A 16,306-nucleotide genomic window follows, 5' to 3' on the forward strand; every position below is an offset into this window, starting at 1 on the left:
AAACGAGAGCGAAGCTCCAGTATGGTATGAAAGTACTGAGGGTGTATATCTCATACACCATCAGTTATTAACTGTGTAACGATTTTGTCTCAACTGACAACTCGATTACTCGGGGTGTATGGAAGTTACTCAGGGTGTAAGGAAAATACTCCATGGGCATGGACCGCTCTTAGCCAATTGGATTAGGTCATTTTTGTACGAGGTGAAATATAGAGTAATACCGTAATAAAGGTTTTATTTTGACAACAAAGGCTTGATTTTATATTAAGTCATTATATTTTTATTTAATTTTAAAATGATTATTAACATTGTTGTGATTTTTCATCTTTTGAGTGTTTTCAGTTGATTTAGTAACAAAGTCATCAATGTCATCCCTATCAATAAAGTCGCCATCATCTGCATGCTGTTTATCTGTTGTAGCAACACCATGATCTAGGTATTGTGTTTTCTCTTTCTTGGAGAATAACTTCTCTTTTATTCTGTGTAGAAAGTTTCTTGATGGCCATTTCTTCTCCTCCACTGAGATGTCAATCAAACTCTCATTTGTGTCCACATGAATATTTTCGGTCATATCTTCTTGAGATTTGTTTAGTTTTTCTTTCTTTGTAAACAAATTTCTTTTTAACTTCTTTAAAAATCCAGTTTTGGTTTGTTTTCTTTTATATTCACCATGTTCTTCATCAGAAAACTTCAGTGAGGAGACAGTCAAATCCTCATCGATATTTTCAGCAACATCTTCTTGAGATTTTTGTTTTATTTCCTTCTTTGTATAAAAACTTTCCTTTTATCATTCTAAAAATATCAGATTTTGGTTGTTTCATATAGTTTTCCTTAAGTTCGATGTCACGTATATCCATTTTGTTATCTTCAGCAGTTATGTTTTGTTCATCAGTTTGTTCTTGAAACGCTTTCCAGACATCCCTGGGTGGGAGTTGTTGATTTGTCTTGCCATCTGGAGAATTTTGATGTTTAAATATACCAAATATCCGTGATTTTGGTCTTGTATTCAGTTCGGAAATTGCAAGTTCAGTGTCACTGTAATCAATGTCAGATTCTTTATCTGCTGGTGTGTTGGGGCTTCCCTCCTTTTCACCTAATTCAGTGTCATATGATTTCTTCTTCAAGTTTTTGATATTGTGTGTATCGTCAAAGGCATCTTTGGGTGCTTGTAGATGATTTGCCTTTCCTTCTGATGAATATTGCTGTTTAAATATTCCAAATATTCGTGACTTAGGTCTGGTGTTTACTTCAGAAACAGCCAGTTCAGTGTCACTTGAATTGGTGTCAGATTCTTCATCGTCTGGTGTCATGGGGCTGATATTCTTCACATTTAAAGTAATGTCATTTGATTCCTTCACCCTTTTTTTGACATCAAGTTTATCAGCATCCACTGACTTTTGAATTACAGCAGCATGACTTATGTCAGGATTATCTATAAAAGACTCTTTCTGTTTTGAAAAATGTTTAGCTTGATCTCTTTTTATTAAACATTGAGCCTCAGCTAAAATCTTTTTCTTGTCAATGTTTTCTTCAGAATCACTTTTCTTGTCAACAGTACATTCAGAATCTGTCTGTTTATTAACTACACGGAAAAGGTCTGCTATTCTCTTAAGTTCATTTTGACACATTTCATTCTCATTTCTGTTTGATGTGTTGGCAGCAAGCATCTTTTCATCTGTGTGAACATCAATTTCAAGGATTTTAACACTTGCGCTGTCGTCTAAAGCAGGATGGGTGTTATTAACAGTTATATTTTGGTTAATCTCTCTTTTGTTTTGCAGTTTTCCAAACCACTTCAATTTTGTTGTCTTTAATGGTCCACCAATCTCTGTAATAATCTCCTTTTCTTGCTTAGAAGACCTTATTTTACTCCCATAGGATTTTTCATCAATATTTTCTTGCTGATTTATCTGTAATATATCACACTTCACTATCTGTTTTTTTGATGAATGAAATGTACCAGTGCCCAGTTCTTGGGTTTGTGTGGAATGTGAAAAATTTGTGAGATTTTCTTGTGCAGTTTCTTTGGAATCATGTGTCTGTATTCTGTCTTTATTAACACTTTCATCAAACCACTTTGCCTTCATTTTGTCAACAAAATTTTCAATGGCTGCACAAATTTGGTGTTTGCTCTTTATTTCACAGTTTGTCTGATTTTCAGTTACCTTTTTCCGTCTTGGCTTCCTTCTCTTCATTCCACATAACAGACTGACCCTTGCATCATTATCTTTGTTGGTGTGTTCAAGCTCTTTTTGTTCTTTACTGGAAAAATATTCCATGGATTTTATATCAATACTTGATACTTCTGTTGTTTTCTCCTTTATGAATGTAAAATTATGTTCATTCAAAGTCATCTGGTTTTTTATTACAATGTTTTCAACAGCAGACTCTGGGTGATTGAAAGATGCTTTTTCAACATGTATGTCCTCATATTTGATTTGATCATCTGATTTATCAGCAGATTCATAATGATGTTTTCCGAGGGTTTTTTGTTTTAAGCGTAATGAAATATTCTTTCTTTCAACATCTTGATCTTCTTTTTCTGCACCAAGAGGCTTATTTTGTCTTGTATTTGCTTTCGGCTTCCATCTCCTATTGCCTGGTTGACTTTCAATTTCTTGCTCTAGAACTTCACAAGCATTGTTATGTAAATCTGACTTTGTAACCAAACATTCTGTTCCAATCAACTTTGTTATTGTTCTAAAGTCTTTAAGGTTACCTCGTTTTGGAAGTTCCGTTTGTTCCCATCTTTTTCTAAAATCCATGGTTGTCTGTTGATTTTTCATTTGTTTCTTTCTGCGACTAGTCTCTGGGGCATTTATCATGGGTGCTCTTGTTGAACCTATATTTTTGGAACAAGGCATATCTCTACTGCTGTTTTTCATGTGTTCTCCAAACAAACTCTTTCCCTTATTTGATCTTGACAATTGTTTTCTCTTTCTTTCAAACACCTTTGGACTGTTCACAATGAGCTGTGTGCTAGTTGTTTTTGGCTCGAGTAATGAGCTGCGCTTAGACTGGTATTTCATCAGTGACTCGTTTGTATGTCTAAAATACTCTTTGTTTTCTCTGTCCTTATTTTCTAATTCCCTGTCTTTATTTTCCAGTTTTGCTTCACAAATCTTAAGCCTCAGATGTAATTGCTCAATAAGACAATGTTGTTGCATGATAATGAGTTTTTCCTCAGTTATGTTCTGAAATTTTGTTGGACCATTGTCAGCTTTTCCCATCACAGCTGTTCTTTTAGTGAACTTCTGACAGGCTTCTCGCAGTAATGACATACTTTCCTTTAGGAGTTTATCCTTTTCTTTTTGAATTTCTAATCTTGAATATGGTTTGGAAGCTTTTCCTTCTGAGTGAAGCATCTGGCCTGACTGTGTATATAAGTCTACAAAATCATTGTATGTCTGGCTGCAGGTTGTCATTAATCTTTACCTGAGCATGTTTCGGTTTGTTTCCTTTAACACTCTGAAAGGACTGTATCACATTGAATCCTTCCTTGCTTAGCCTTTCCAGTGGAGAGGTTATTGACATTGATTGCATCTTGGTTTTCTTGTCGATTTCAAAGAACTTGTCATCCCTGTTGGAGCCCTCATGCTGTGCTGAAGGGGCCTCTAGTGAAAGAGAACTAGCTCTTTGCTTCTCAGTAACTTGTGCAGGCAAGCATTCTCCCTGTACTGTATCTTCAACTGATAAATTGATAAATTCCACGTCTTCCTCATTTTCATCAGCTGTGACAAAGCGGTTATTTGGAACTTTGTAGTTTGGAGGAAGTGGTACAGCAAGACAGAGGTCAGCTTGTGAAGATTTGCTTTTTTGGGAAACAATTGTGGCACATATTGGGTGTAAACTTTTCTGGTTTCGGAGTTTTTTCCTCTCCAAAATGAGTTCTTCAAACTGATCATTTGTGTTAGTGTGATACTGATCGCCAATAGCTTTTGTGCTATTTATGTCATTCAGTGTTGCCTTGTTTTCATACAAACAACCCATAGGAAGTTCAGGACTTATTTTGGACTTGTCATCTTCATAGTTTGTAATGCCATTCTCATGAGTTTCTATAGAACAGTCTTGTTTCTCTAACTTTTTCTCAGCAATCACAATTCTGTCATCAGAATCCTGGATCTCATCAAAAACTGTTTTCTCTAATGGGCCAGAGTTTCGAACTATTTTCCTCTCAGAAAGCATTTTTTTAATTTCATTGTTGAGTTCTTCGTTTGTGTACTTGTTTTTTGAAGTTGGATTCTGTTGTGAATCAGTATTTTCAGATGGCTCAGTATTTGCATGCGTTATAGCTGCCAGCATATGAGGATTTGATTCATCTTTAGAAATATTATGTTTGAGACATTCTGGGTCATCCACTGCAGGTATTTCTACACCATTCAAGATTTCTGATTTTAACACAGTCACTATTTGTGCTCTGTCTACAGAAGCTTCAATTTCCTTTAAGATTTCTTGTTTGGTTGTAATGCAAGCTTCTGAAATCTCAGAAATTGCTGAAAGAGTCTCATTGCTTTCCTTGTTCTTTTCATTGATATCAGTAACCTGATTGACTTCTTGTCGTTTGTTCTTTTCGCCTGACACATCTTGGACTGAGTGATCAAGATAATGCATATCTTTTTGTACATTTGCCATTACTGCAGAAAGTCTATGAATGGGTTTGTTTTCTTGTTCATTCCTTAATTTGTCCATTATGTCATCAGCTAGCTCAGAATCTGAATCTAACCTGAAATTGTAGTCAAAGCATGGTTTCACACACTTTCCTTTATGAAAATGGTTTGATTTTTGCTATGCTATATAGTAATGACCAACCTTACCTTCCTTGGCCACAATAAATGTTTTGAGAAGTTATTAGTGTGTTATTAGTAAATAATCTTCAGTGTTCTTCTAGTTACGACCAACAAACCTGCTTTGTGTAATACCCTTGACAAATGCTTGCTTTTATGATATTTTTTGTTTCAAAAAAGTCTCTTCTTCGCAAAAATCCAGTTTAGGTGGAAAGTGTCGTCCCTGATTAGACTGTGCAAACTGCACATGCTTAACAAAGTGACTTCTTACTGAAAATCCAGTTTAAGCAGAGAGTGTCGTCCCTTATGAGCCTGTGCACACTGCACAGGCTAATCTGGGACTTCACTTCACTTTTACACACATGCATTAAGCCCCTTTTTCCCAGACTACTCACCAATGTGCTCGTGCAGGTGGTGGAGAGGTAGGTGGGGTTAGAGAGGCCCGGGCTTGTGTCAGCCAACCAGCAGAACTAATACCATCTTCCTTACTTTTGCTGTTTGGAAGTGAATCATTGATAAAATCTCAAATTATCAAACATGGCATATAATCAATAAGTATTCAGACAAGAACAAACTTGTAAGAGGACAACCACCATGCGATGTCGCACACCATATACTAAACGCCTAACCCTTGCGGTTTCAGAGCATAAGATTTTTATTAATAGGGGTGTGATTTATTATGACCCTAGGGGCATGCTTTGAACAAACATACAAGGGGAACATTTTACAAGAGTTCACACCAAATATTAACATTGCAGCTTCAGAGAAAAAGTGTATTGATATTTACTAAATACAAATCTATGTACATCTTTTGACATGTGTGGTGTGACCCAGCTTATACCACCCAGGCATGATCAAACTTAGCAGAAGACCACTAAGACATTAAGCGATTTCAGAGAAGATTTTAAACTTTTCACTAAGTACCTAGATTGTATAACGAGTAACTCGTAGGGCTTGGCCGATTTTTATTTATTGTTCAACACCAAATACTAAACTCCTAAACCATGTGGCTCCATATATTTTTAAAGTTAGTTACTCTTTAAGTCTATAAAAATATTGGAACCCATAGTTTTGACCGCATGGGAATGATTTGAACATACTTGCAAGAGGACCATCATACAACGTAACATACCACATGCCAAACCTCTCGCCATTGCGGTTTTAGTGAAGATTTTAAAAGTTTTCACTGTGTACATATAAGCATAACCAGTTAACTCACAAAGCAGGACAAATTTGGACCCCTTGAGTATTATTTGTGCACACCTTGTAGAGGACAACCTTGCAATATTACACACCAAATTTTTCAACCCTGACCCTTGCAGTTTTATAGGAGAAGATTGTTTAAGTTATTAACAATATAAGCCTATATTAACCATTCAACCCCTTGGGGCGTGGCAAGTTTTACCCCTTAGTGCTCTGGTTAAAAAAACAAATACTGGTAATATAATATAGAACTATGAGTTGACCCTTTCCCACTCAGAAGAAAATTGAAAATGGCTATGTTCAAACAGCATACAACCAGAACAGCCTGCGAGTAACTCGCAGTCTGCTCAGGTTTTATACTGTTTGTTGCTCATCAGTATCTAAGGGTTGGAAAGAAGCCTTTTAAATTTGAATCTTGTAGGAAAGGTCTTTAATTAAATTAAACTTAATGAGGGACTACAAATGCGTAAAAATATGTATCGAAGTGGTAAAGGGTAAATATCTAGTGGTGTGTTTACCATGAAGTATTAAAGCTTTAGGAAAGGTATTCACACACTAATATTGTTAACACTAGTCTAAGACTTATATTTTGGTGAAATAATACCAAATGGAATACAAAAGATGTTCAAGCTCTGCTGAATGTCAAACGATGGTTTTTTTGAGCGCAATCGGTCTGATTGTAGAGGGACAATTAAGAATATCATGGATTCCATTATATTGTTCCTCGATGTTAGTACTTACATAGCACCGAGAGGTGCAGGTTTGAGTGATGCACGGGCCTGCTGTACCCAGTCTTGCCGGTGTGGCATTGGCACGCTGAAATACATGCAAGCACATGACTTGAGCCTCATTCAGGGAAAACTGGGCTTAATGCATGTGCTTAAAGGATCATCCCAGACTAGGGTGTGCAGTCTGCACAGGCTAATGAGGGATGACACTGTCTACCTGCACTGGACCTCCTTTGAACAAAATTTCCATGAAAGCAGAAAGTTTTGTCACTGATTAGCCTGTGCAGACGAATTAAAACTGGTTCCCCAGAATGCAGCTCTACAAGTAGCTTTACACTCAACACAAAACTTTCTAATAAAGTTGCAGTCAATAATTTTTTATACTTGACAACAACAGTTGTATATAAACAAGTAAAATTTTCGTTGAGAAAAATGTTTTTTTCTTCTTTTTTTTGTTATTGGTGAAATTCAGGATACTTATACAAGAAAGGGAAGACGATTAAACCATTTAATTCCACAATTTTTCTTACAACTTTCTTTATTCCTGAATTCAACTATGAGTGTTAAATATGAAAAACAGTTCTGAAGCAGTGCTGTATAAAACAGACCATTATTTGGGCCTCGTCCTGAAAAAACTGTGCAAAAGTGTTGTCCCAGATTACACTGTGCAGTCCACACAGGCTTATAAAAACAAACAGTTTCCGCTTACATTACATTATTGTTCAGAAGAGACCTCCTTTAAACACATAATGCCAGAAAGCAGAAAGTGTGATCCCTGATTAGCCTGTGCAGACTACACAGATAAGATTTGGAAATACTTTACACACATGCATTAAGCCCCATTTTCCCATAAGGAGGCTCATTTGTCTGTTTAACTTCTTCCACCTGGTAAACAATTTGGTCTCCTCAACATCAGGTTTCTGTGGTCTCCGAGTCTCTAAAAAACTGGCTGTCAACTCAACGTCTTGTTTTAAAGGCTTTATCACTGGGGGCTCATTCTTCGGGCAAAATGTTTTTAATAACCAGTCAAGTTTTTGTTGTGTATCATTAAATTTCACTAGTAGAGGAGAACACTATTAACATTTATGCTTTATGCTAAATCAATTTTAAAGGTATTTCTTGTTTATTCCATAATTATTTGCCATGCATATTTTGTTTATTTACATTGTCTCCACATTCAAACTTGTGTCAGATAAAACAACTACGATAGTATATGAGAAACACTCTGGGAAAACTGGACTTACAGCATTTGCAAAAAGTGTCGTCTCAGATAAGCATCTGCAGACTTTACAGGCGTATCAACGGATGACACTAGATTCAAGTTTGTAAGGCTTCATTTCCAAACCTTAGATACTGATGAGCAGCAAACAGCATAAAAACTGAACAGACTGCGAGTTACCCACAGGCTGTTCTGGCTTTATGCTGGTTGCAAAAGCCATTTTCACTTCGCTTCTAAGTGGGAAAGGCCTAAACTGAATTTTGGTTAAGAAGAGACTTTGTTTAAAAGAAACATTCTGAAAGTGGAGAGTGTCGTACCTGATTGGTCTGTGGTGTCTGGACAGGGTAATCTGGAACGACACTCAAACATGCAACAAACCCTGTTTTCCTAGAGCATATCAACTATTAAACATGACATACCTTTTTAGGGGCTCATTCTGCCTCCTTGCCTGTGTCAGCAAGTTGTTGTCACTGAGAGTTGTGATGCTGGGTTTGGTTTGCGCTAGAGGTTTGCTTGACCTGGAGGCAATAGGCTTCAACGGAGCGCTGCAAAAAAAGAGAACATGGACCATGGTATTCATACAAGCCATGCTCTGGGAAAATGTGCGGTAAGTGCCATCCCAGATTAGCCTGTGCATTCTGCACAGGCTAATTAGGGATGACACTTTTTGCTTAAACTGGATTTCCGCTCAGAAGAAACTTAAAAAAATATAAAATATTCAAAAAGTGGAAAGCGTTGTTCTTGATTACTGATAACCTGTGTGGACTGCACAGTCTTATATTGGATGACCCTTAACGGGCAGGCATTAAGCACTGTTTGCACAAAGTGAGGTTTATCTGTTGAGTGGTAATAAAAGATCTGTATTGATAAGAAAACCAACAGCATATCTAATGGGCATAGTGTCCATTATATTCTATTCAAAAGAACATGGAGATTTGTAAAGCAAGTATTTAACATAATGAAGTTGTGTAGCTAAATATTTTGCAAAAAAAAATGTCTTATTGAAATTATTATTTGCGAAAGGAAAAATTTAGTATTTATTTTTAGGGATTAACATGGTGTATTTACTTTAACCCTTAAAATGTAGAATTGTCTTCTGCCAAGTGATTCATACCGAACCCGTTACCTGTACTTCCTGCTAGTGAAGGGAATGGTCGGTCCTAGAGGTGCAGACGTCATCCAGTCAAGACTGCTGCCTTCAGATTTCTTTTTCGCACTTATCTTAGTTTTGGATTTGGATGCACTGAAATTGTAGAGCATTGTTTGCATTTGTGTTCATCATTTTAACCCTTTCAGCGCTGGAACTGAATTTTAAAGGCCTTTGCAAACAGTTTGGATCCAGATGAAACGCCACAGAACGTGGCGTCTCATCAGGATCCAAACTGTTTGCTATTCTGATAGTATTCTTTGAAAAAAATCGAAGAAAATGCTAATTTTAGAAATTCAGCAGACGATATTTTACCAGACGACACATTTCCCAGCATGCAAAGGGTTAAATGATTGCTACAAAGAACTTTGAACATATTGAACAAGACTAAACAAACTCCATGGCACTTTTTAAGGAAAATAAAACTTTTTAATAATTATTGGTCTTATAAAATTCTATCATTCTTGTTAGCACATATCTATCTATCAATTGAAAAAAATGAAAACGCTATTGTAAAGCAAGCAAAATGGTTTAAATGTTCAAGGCGTGTTTCCTTTACCTATTTTGGGGGTTGTTAGGCTTAGATGACGTAACAGCGGCCTCCATATCTCCCAGGGCGCCATGGTTACCATAGTAACCAAACCCTGTTGCCATGACATCCATCTCATGGACTCCCATGCCCCTGTCCAGAAGACTTGAGGGACATCTGTCCAAGCTGCGCGAGACTGGACGCTCAAGGCCACGGACTGCTGTTGACCGGTCGAGACTACTAGAATCCCTGTGAACTATCGGCATCATCGGTGAGGGGCTCCAGTTAGAAGGCCTGTGGCCTGGGCCGAAGTTTGTACGCATAGGGCCAGGTCCATAGTTATAATGCTTGGCCCCTTGGCTTGGGGCTAAGTGGGTGGGCATGGGTCTATGGGCATTCAGGCCTAGTTTGCCCATGGCAGATCTGGTAGCAGACTGCAATGGCAGCATGGACACGCTTGTGTTCTGAGAATCTTCCAACTCGTTCGCTCTGTGGGAATATATAAGCCCAGTGTTAGGAAAATGGGGCTAATTGCATCTGCATAAGGTGTCATACAAGATTAGCATGTGCAGTCTGTTCAGGCTTATCAGCGACACAAATTTCATCTTTAATGGAATTCTTCGTTTAAAGGAAGCCTCATCTAAACGAAAATTATGTCAATGCGGAATGTTTCACCCTTAATCAGCCTATACGGACTGCACAAGCTAATCTGTTACGACACTTCATGCACATACTATAAACCCCAGTTTTTCTAGAAAGAGTTTTATTCTTTATTGACAATTATGATATTGTGAAAACTGAAATGTCACCCGTACGTACATATCACTGGATATTGTATAGCATATTTCTACTTTAATGTAATTTATGTTTCCTCGCGATGACATTTCAATCAGACAAAACAAAACATTAAGTAATTATAACACATGCTGAAAAAGTTTCACAAATACCGGTAGTTTACTTCAGTGCAAATACATTTGGTTTGAAAATGAAATTCAATTGCAGTCTCGTAAAAATCTCCATACGATTAAGGGTGTCGTTTCAAAAAAACTTTAACATCGAAGCGAGATACATAAGACGTTCATACAAGCTCCCATCAGCATATCGTGTTCAGGCAAGCTTAACAAAATACCAAAAAATACTACCCAGGAAGGAGAGCTGTAGTTCGATCGTTCATAATTCACTATAACATCCTCTAATCGTTTTGTGAAGAAAAATACTTCTAAACGTGTTAATTATGCAACATGCGTTGTCAAGCGACTAACGTTTCATATGTAACGTCATGATGTTGATAAATTTATAAATAGCTACAAAGACTTTGACGTTAATTCATGCGCCGATTCCGCCTAAACGTTTCTGTTAAATTACGCTGTCCGTCTCTTCAGACACTTGTGCGAAATTTTTCGTTTAAATCACAACAGTTAACTTAAGATTGAGGATTCGACTATTAATTACATTGCTCTTTTTGCGTGCTAGACGAGCGTTAAGTGCAGTTGCGTTTGTTGGACAATTGGCTAGAGAGAATCTAATGCACGTGTACATTTTAGGTAACAAATTTGTATTTCCTAAGAACTGCGAATACCTAACCGTTATTTTATATACACCGTATATATGGTAATGGTTATCGTGCACTTGATGAGTAGATTTGACATTATTTAATGATATATCCAAATCTTGGTTAAATTGTTAGTTTAAAGTGATATTACGGGCATTTTTCACTGTTGAATTGAGCTGAAAAGAATTACCAGGTCAAAAATAAAAATATATTTTATATTCGATATCTTACATGACTCACCCAGTCCTGTAAGCCGAAATGATCCGTAAAACAAAATTGTGTCTTTGTGTCGTATGAACGAATCTGCACTAAAACTAAATTTAGGTTCACATTGTACATGCATGATCAGTTGTCAAACGAAAGTACGGTTGGTATTCCAGTGCATTATTTTTTTCTTTCCGGGATATTGTTTTAGTATGTTGATGCTGCTTTAACAAATATAAGTGTATATGAAGTGAAAACACCAAAAATAAACAACGGTTGCGATAGACACCTATAAACTGTTAGATGCCCATAATATCACTTTAAGCATTTTTGCATCGATATTTACGCGAATACAGTTATATAATACCATATTTAATCAAGATCAGGACAACACGTTCCACTTTTGTTTTTGACGGCGTTTCTATGAACTGTTTTCTAGAACAAATTTTTGAAAGAAGGGTCAATTTACTAATATAAAATTGACGCAATTTTCATACTTAAGCGGTACTCGTGTGTTTTCTTAATACGAGCGCAAAATTTAATCACGTATATCACCGTTAAGACCATTAAAATAAGTCGATTTAGAACTATATTTTATATAATTTCATTTTGAAAAATGTAAATGATATTTGATAACAGACAATCCAGGTAAAATACGACACCACAAATAAGCCAGAACACATATCCCGCATGACAACTGATTGGCGATTTTGACTACGTTCGACAAGAGCCAGAATACTGTCAACAACTTGTGCGTAATGAAGTAATTTTCGCTAAGTAATAACTTTCAAAGACAATTATTTCGAAATATACAATAAGAAATAATTATATTTGATATGTCTTCCTTGGCACAAATTAAGAAACCATCTTCAGACAAAAACAGGGTAGTTATGATTTAGAAAATTAGTGCATTTAAATAATATTGTTTCTCTCATTATTATTCCCTTCATGAAGTTTATGTCAGACATGAAACACTTTTTTTCAATAAATTGCTTGCAGACATAATACCTTAGAGTCAATTTACGAAATAATTACAGCAAAACGAAAAGTCATTGCTAAATGCAGATTAAATGATCAGAAACTCGCTATGCTAATCATTTTAGTTAATAAGCATGACCATGCGCAACGACATCGAGATCCATTCCTGACAATTGAATGGACATATTGATACACAATAAATGGTGCATTTTGAACTCTGACCTCCAAGTATAATCTTTTAAGTAGCGATATGGTTCTTGATTGAGAAGAATCTGATTTTATAGCTCAAATGCATGATTAACTTATTGAGACAATCATTTAAAAAAAGCTGCAGTCTGACCTTGATTTCTTAGTCTGACATTGACTTCTTAGTATGACCTTGACTTCTTAGTCTGACATTGACTTCTTAGTATGGCCTTGAACTTAACCTTAACCACTTGGATCGTTTGCTCGACATGGTGATTTATGATTGACAAATAGTGACACGTTATTATAATGGCATTCAAAACAAGCGATACGGACTTATTTTGATTTCAATACAGCCCCCTACGTACCATAAGTGCGTGTATAATAATTGAAATCATTTGCGATCCCTGTTGTTTGTTTCTCTTTAGAAATGTACAGTTTATACCTTACTTCATACCAATATAGGATACTATGCTGTATTATAATGAATATTCAAGGCTTAGTTGTTTAAAAAAATGTTCAAAGTTAGTTTCAAATTTCTAAAGTTTCAACACCAGACCCAATTTGCTCGAAATGAAAACAATACTTCAATATTAATATTTGTTTAGTGTACTTTTGCGAACTATATGCGACACTTAGTAACAACTAGTACAAAATAAAAATACGCTTGGCGTTTGCAAAAAATTAACAGTCATCCATACATTAAAGTAACTTCGATTAAATAAATTACATACATATTTGTCTAATATAGGCGCGTTAGCAAAATTTAAGTTATAATATAAAACATATGATTTATCGTATTTTATCTTTCTATAATGTATCAAATTAATAGTTATAAAAAAGATACAAGACAGTATGCATTTTTACCAATTTGTGCGAATTGTAATTTTGCAAGTTAAACAACCCTTAATGTAAACTGTACTTGTTGAAATATCAGTTCGCAAGATTCAGGGCCATACTGTATTGCATGAATACCGATTAACAGATTAGCTATACAATAAATATAGGTTGGTGTCATAGATTCGAAACATCTAACGTCCACTTAATACAAGTAGATCTAGTCTTCATTTTTCACCAGAAAATTGTCATTTACATAAATATATTACTTTAAAATCTTTACTCACCCCATAAAGAGCGCCCTCGTTCGATCGTCCATTACGGGGTTTTCATTCTATCGCATGAAGTATATCATATTAATACAAACAAGAAACAGTGTTTCAAATTGTGTCCGCACAGCAACAGTGTTGTTTAGGGACTGACGTCGCCTCACGTCACGTCACCCGCGTCACAACATGACGTCGAATTATGCTAATTAAATATAACCATGCATTTCCATGTTTATTACGTGTAACAAGGTGTAGATGCATATCGTTGGCCTTTCTGTCAAAATGCAGCTCTATGTTCATTCTTGGCTGCCTCTCTGTCATAAACAAGAAATGGATGATCGACATTCACAAAACAGGTAAGAAAATCTAAAATTAAAACCCGTAAACACATTTGTGCATAAAAAGAGGTGGTCCATGAGTTGAAGCATATATCCAGCTACAGGTTCACAGTATTCCGTTCAAACACTTATCACAAACTCTATCGAAGATGGAATGATGACGAGGTTGGTGGAACAATCGTGCATACATGCCACTTATATAACTTTTTAACATAGTTTTTCCCTAATATGTCAAATATCTAGTGTCATTGATATCATCTTTATGATCAAATCCTTATGTTCAATGTACGCTATATAGTAATTTTCATCAATTTTATTTAAAAATGCCTACTTTTGCTTTCGTTGTGGCACGGAAAGCCTCTCGATCGGCTCACTTTTCTGGCACGGGAAGCCTAGTCGTCGATAGACACTGGCATGGCATCGTGTGCTATATTTCTTCCTTTCCGCTAAGTAGTTTGTAATCCATCGGTAGCATGCATCAATACCTATGTTTTTTGTTTGTTGCCATGTTTTTGTCCCAAGTTGTATTACTTTTGTTTTAGCTCAAACGCACAATTGACTTAAAGTACCAATATGCTTCGAAATACTTTTATGTTATTGTTGTTCTAAAAGGGCCAGTTATTTTTATTAACTATTATTGACTAAAAAGCAAACATTGTTTTCTTCAAAAACCGTTCTAATGTTATTATGCGTGGTACATTTATAATGTACAATTCACAAATGCATTTCGCTTAATTGAACAAATATTACTTCCATGACACATGCGCCGGTAAACGCAATAGTTCAGTAACACCGAATTGAATGGTGTCAATAAAAGTAATTTGCATTTATATGCTGCATTGCTTAACTGTAAATGGCTGCTCTTCACCAACTCAGTCTAGCTCTGGAAAAACATGTCATGATGCATGCGCGTAAAACGTCGTCCCAGATTAGCCTGTGCATGCAACAGAGGCTAATAAGGTACCACACTTTCCAATTCTAAGGAGTGTTTCGTTCAAAGGACCTCTCTCTTAAACGGCAATCATGTCAAGGCGTATATTATCGTCCATGATTCGCCTATGCAGACTGCACAGGTTAATCTGGAACGATACTTTACGCACATCAATAAGCCCCGAAATCAAGGCTCAACTGAAATCAACATTCCATGCTAGAAAGGGGCATAACACTACCAAAATGCAGTAAATAGTTGTAGAGTTGCCCTCTGTTGTTGAGAACATGATTAGAAAGTTAAGTCGCTATTGGACTTCAACCGTAAGTTGAAAAATGTTTACCAAAATGTTCTCGCTAAAATGGGGCGACAATCTTTCAAAATACTAAACATGGTTATGGCGACTGTGTTCTTGAAAAAGACATTAATTCAAGTTTATTCATTTTGCATTTTAAGTTCCAAGCAAATACATGTGATGGCATTCAAGAGGTTGTGCAGTAAAGTATAACTTTGACCAAACAGACTGACAAAGGGTTATGTTTAAATAAGCATTTTATAACCAAGTCTTGACCAATTCCCCAATGAACAGTGTTGAAGCAAGTTTACACTACATACTATAGCTGGCATATTATCTATTTTACAAACATAACAGATACATCTTGCAATAAAAACTTTTTTTTTATTTATAATAAATAAACAGATTTTTATACAAATTGTATCACAGTCATAAGCAAGTATCTATCGGACACGGTATGTGAGCCACGCTCTGTGAAAAAGGGGTGTAATGCATGTGCATAAAGTGAGGTCCCAGATTAGCCCGTGTGGTATGCACAGGTTAATCTGGAACGACAGATTCTGTCTTATCTGGATTTTTGCTACTTTGAGACTTTTTTTAAAACAAACAATATCATAAAAGTTTAAAGTTTCGTCCCTGATTAGCCTAGGTTGACACTTTACGCACATGCATTAAACTCCCTTTTCACAGTGCGAGGCTAATTGTGCGAAATAATAACAAAAAGTCAAGGAACTTGCTGTCTTCTGTTGTAAATTATACAGGCTTGATAGATATATATTATAGCCTTGCTCCGGAAAAACTTGGTTTGATTCTTTGATTCTTGTGCGTTCCAATTTTATTATGTTTATTGTAAGGAAGTCTCTGGAAAATGTAAAGCAAGTGTAGATGGAAAGTGTTGTCCATGATAAGACTGTGCGGACTGCACATCTTGAAAAGACTTAATGCGTATGCATTTATCCCTGTTTTCCTGGAGGAAGGTTTATTTAGACTAATGAATGGTGATGTTAGCCAATAAACATGGAGAAAACCTTATACTCTACATCGAGGCAAGCTAGATTTCCTCTTTTATCATGTATAAGGCACTGGGATAAAAAAAGCTACAAATATGA

The 16,306-nt window shown here is 36.1% G+C and overlaps 1 protein-coding gene across 3 annotated transcripts; it reads right to left on the reverse strand.

The window, feature by feature from the left end:
- Positions 1-257: 257 nt before the first annotated feature.
- On the reverse strand, positions 258-13,780 carry LOC127879147 (uncharacterized). Of its 3 annotated transcripts, none has more exons than XM_052425818.1 (7): positions 13,655-13,780; positions 9,641-10,099; positions 9,061-9,177; positions 8,354-8,479; positions 6,729-6,803; positions 5,180-5,278; positions 258-4,723 (listed from the first exon to the last, which is right to left on the reverse strand). In XM_052425818.1, the coding sequence occupies exons 1-7, from the start codon at positions 13,684-13,686 to the stop codon at positions 3,397-3,399; spliced, it is 2,235 nt and encodes a 744-aa protein (XP_052281778.1). In that variant the 5' UTR covers positions 13,687-13,780; the 3' UTR covers positions 258-3,396. The 3 variants fall into 3 exon arrangements, with proteins under 3 accessions (XP_052281778.1, XP_052281776.1, XP_052281779.1); XM_052425816.1 differs by lacking the exon at positions 13,655-13,780 and adding an exon at positions 10,753-10,872; XM_052425819.1 differs by lacking the exons at positions 5,180-5,278; positions 6,729-6,803; positions 13,655-13,780 and adding an exon at positions 10,753-10,872.
- Positions 13,781-16,306: the final 2,526 nt, after the last annotated feature.

Source organism: Dreissena polymorpha, chromosome 4, assembly GCF_020536995.1.
Source record: "Dreissena polymorpha isolate Duluth1 chromosome 4, UMN_Dpol_1.0, whole genome shotgun sequence".
NCBI lineage: Eukaryota > Metazoa > Mollusca > Bivalvia > Myida > Dreissenidae > Dreissena > Dreissena polymorpha.

What these genes read in the sequence shown, in the direction of transcription:
- LOC127879147 (XM_052425818.1), bottom strand. Translation starts at nt 13,686, where the DNA reads ATGGACGATCGAACGAGGGCGCTCTTTATGGG. An exon ending in CAGAATGAGCCCCTAAAAAG is followed by an intron (nt 6,804 to 8,353) that starts GTATGTCATGTT and finishes CATGTATTTCAG; the next exon opens with CGTGCCAATGCCACACCGGC. An exon ending in CCTGCACCTCTCGGTGCTAT is followed by an intron (nt 5,279 to 6,728) that starts GTAAGTACTAAC and finishes ACTTCCAAACAG; the next exon opens with CAAAAGTAAGGAAGATGGTA.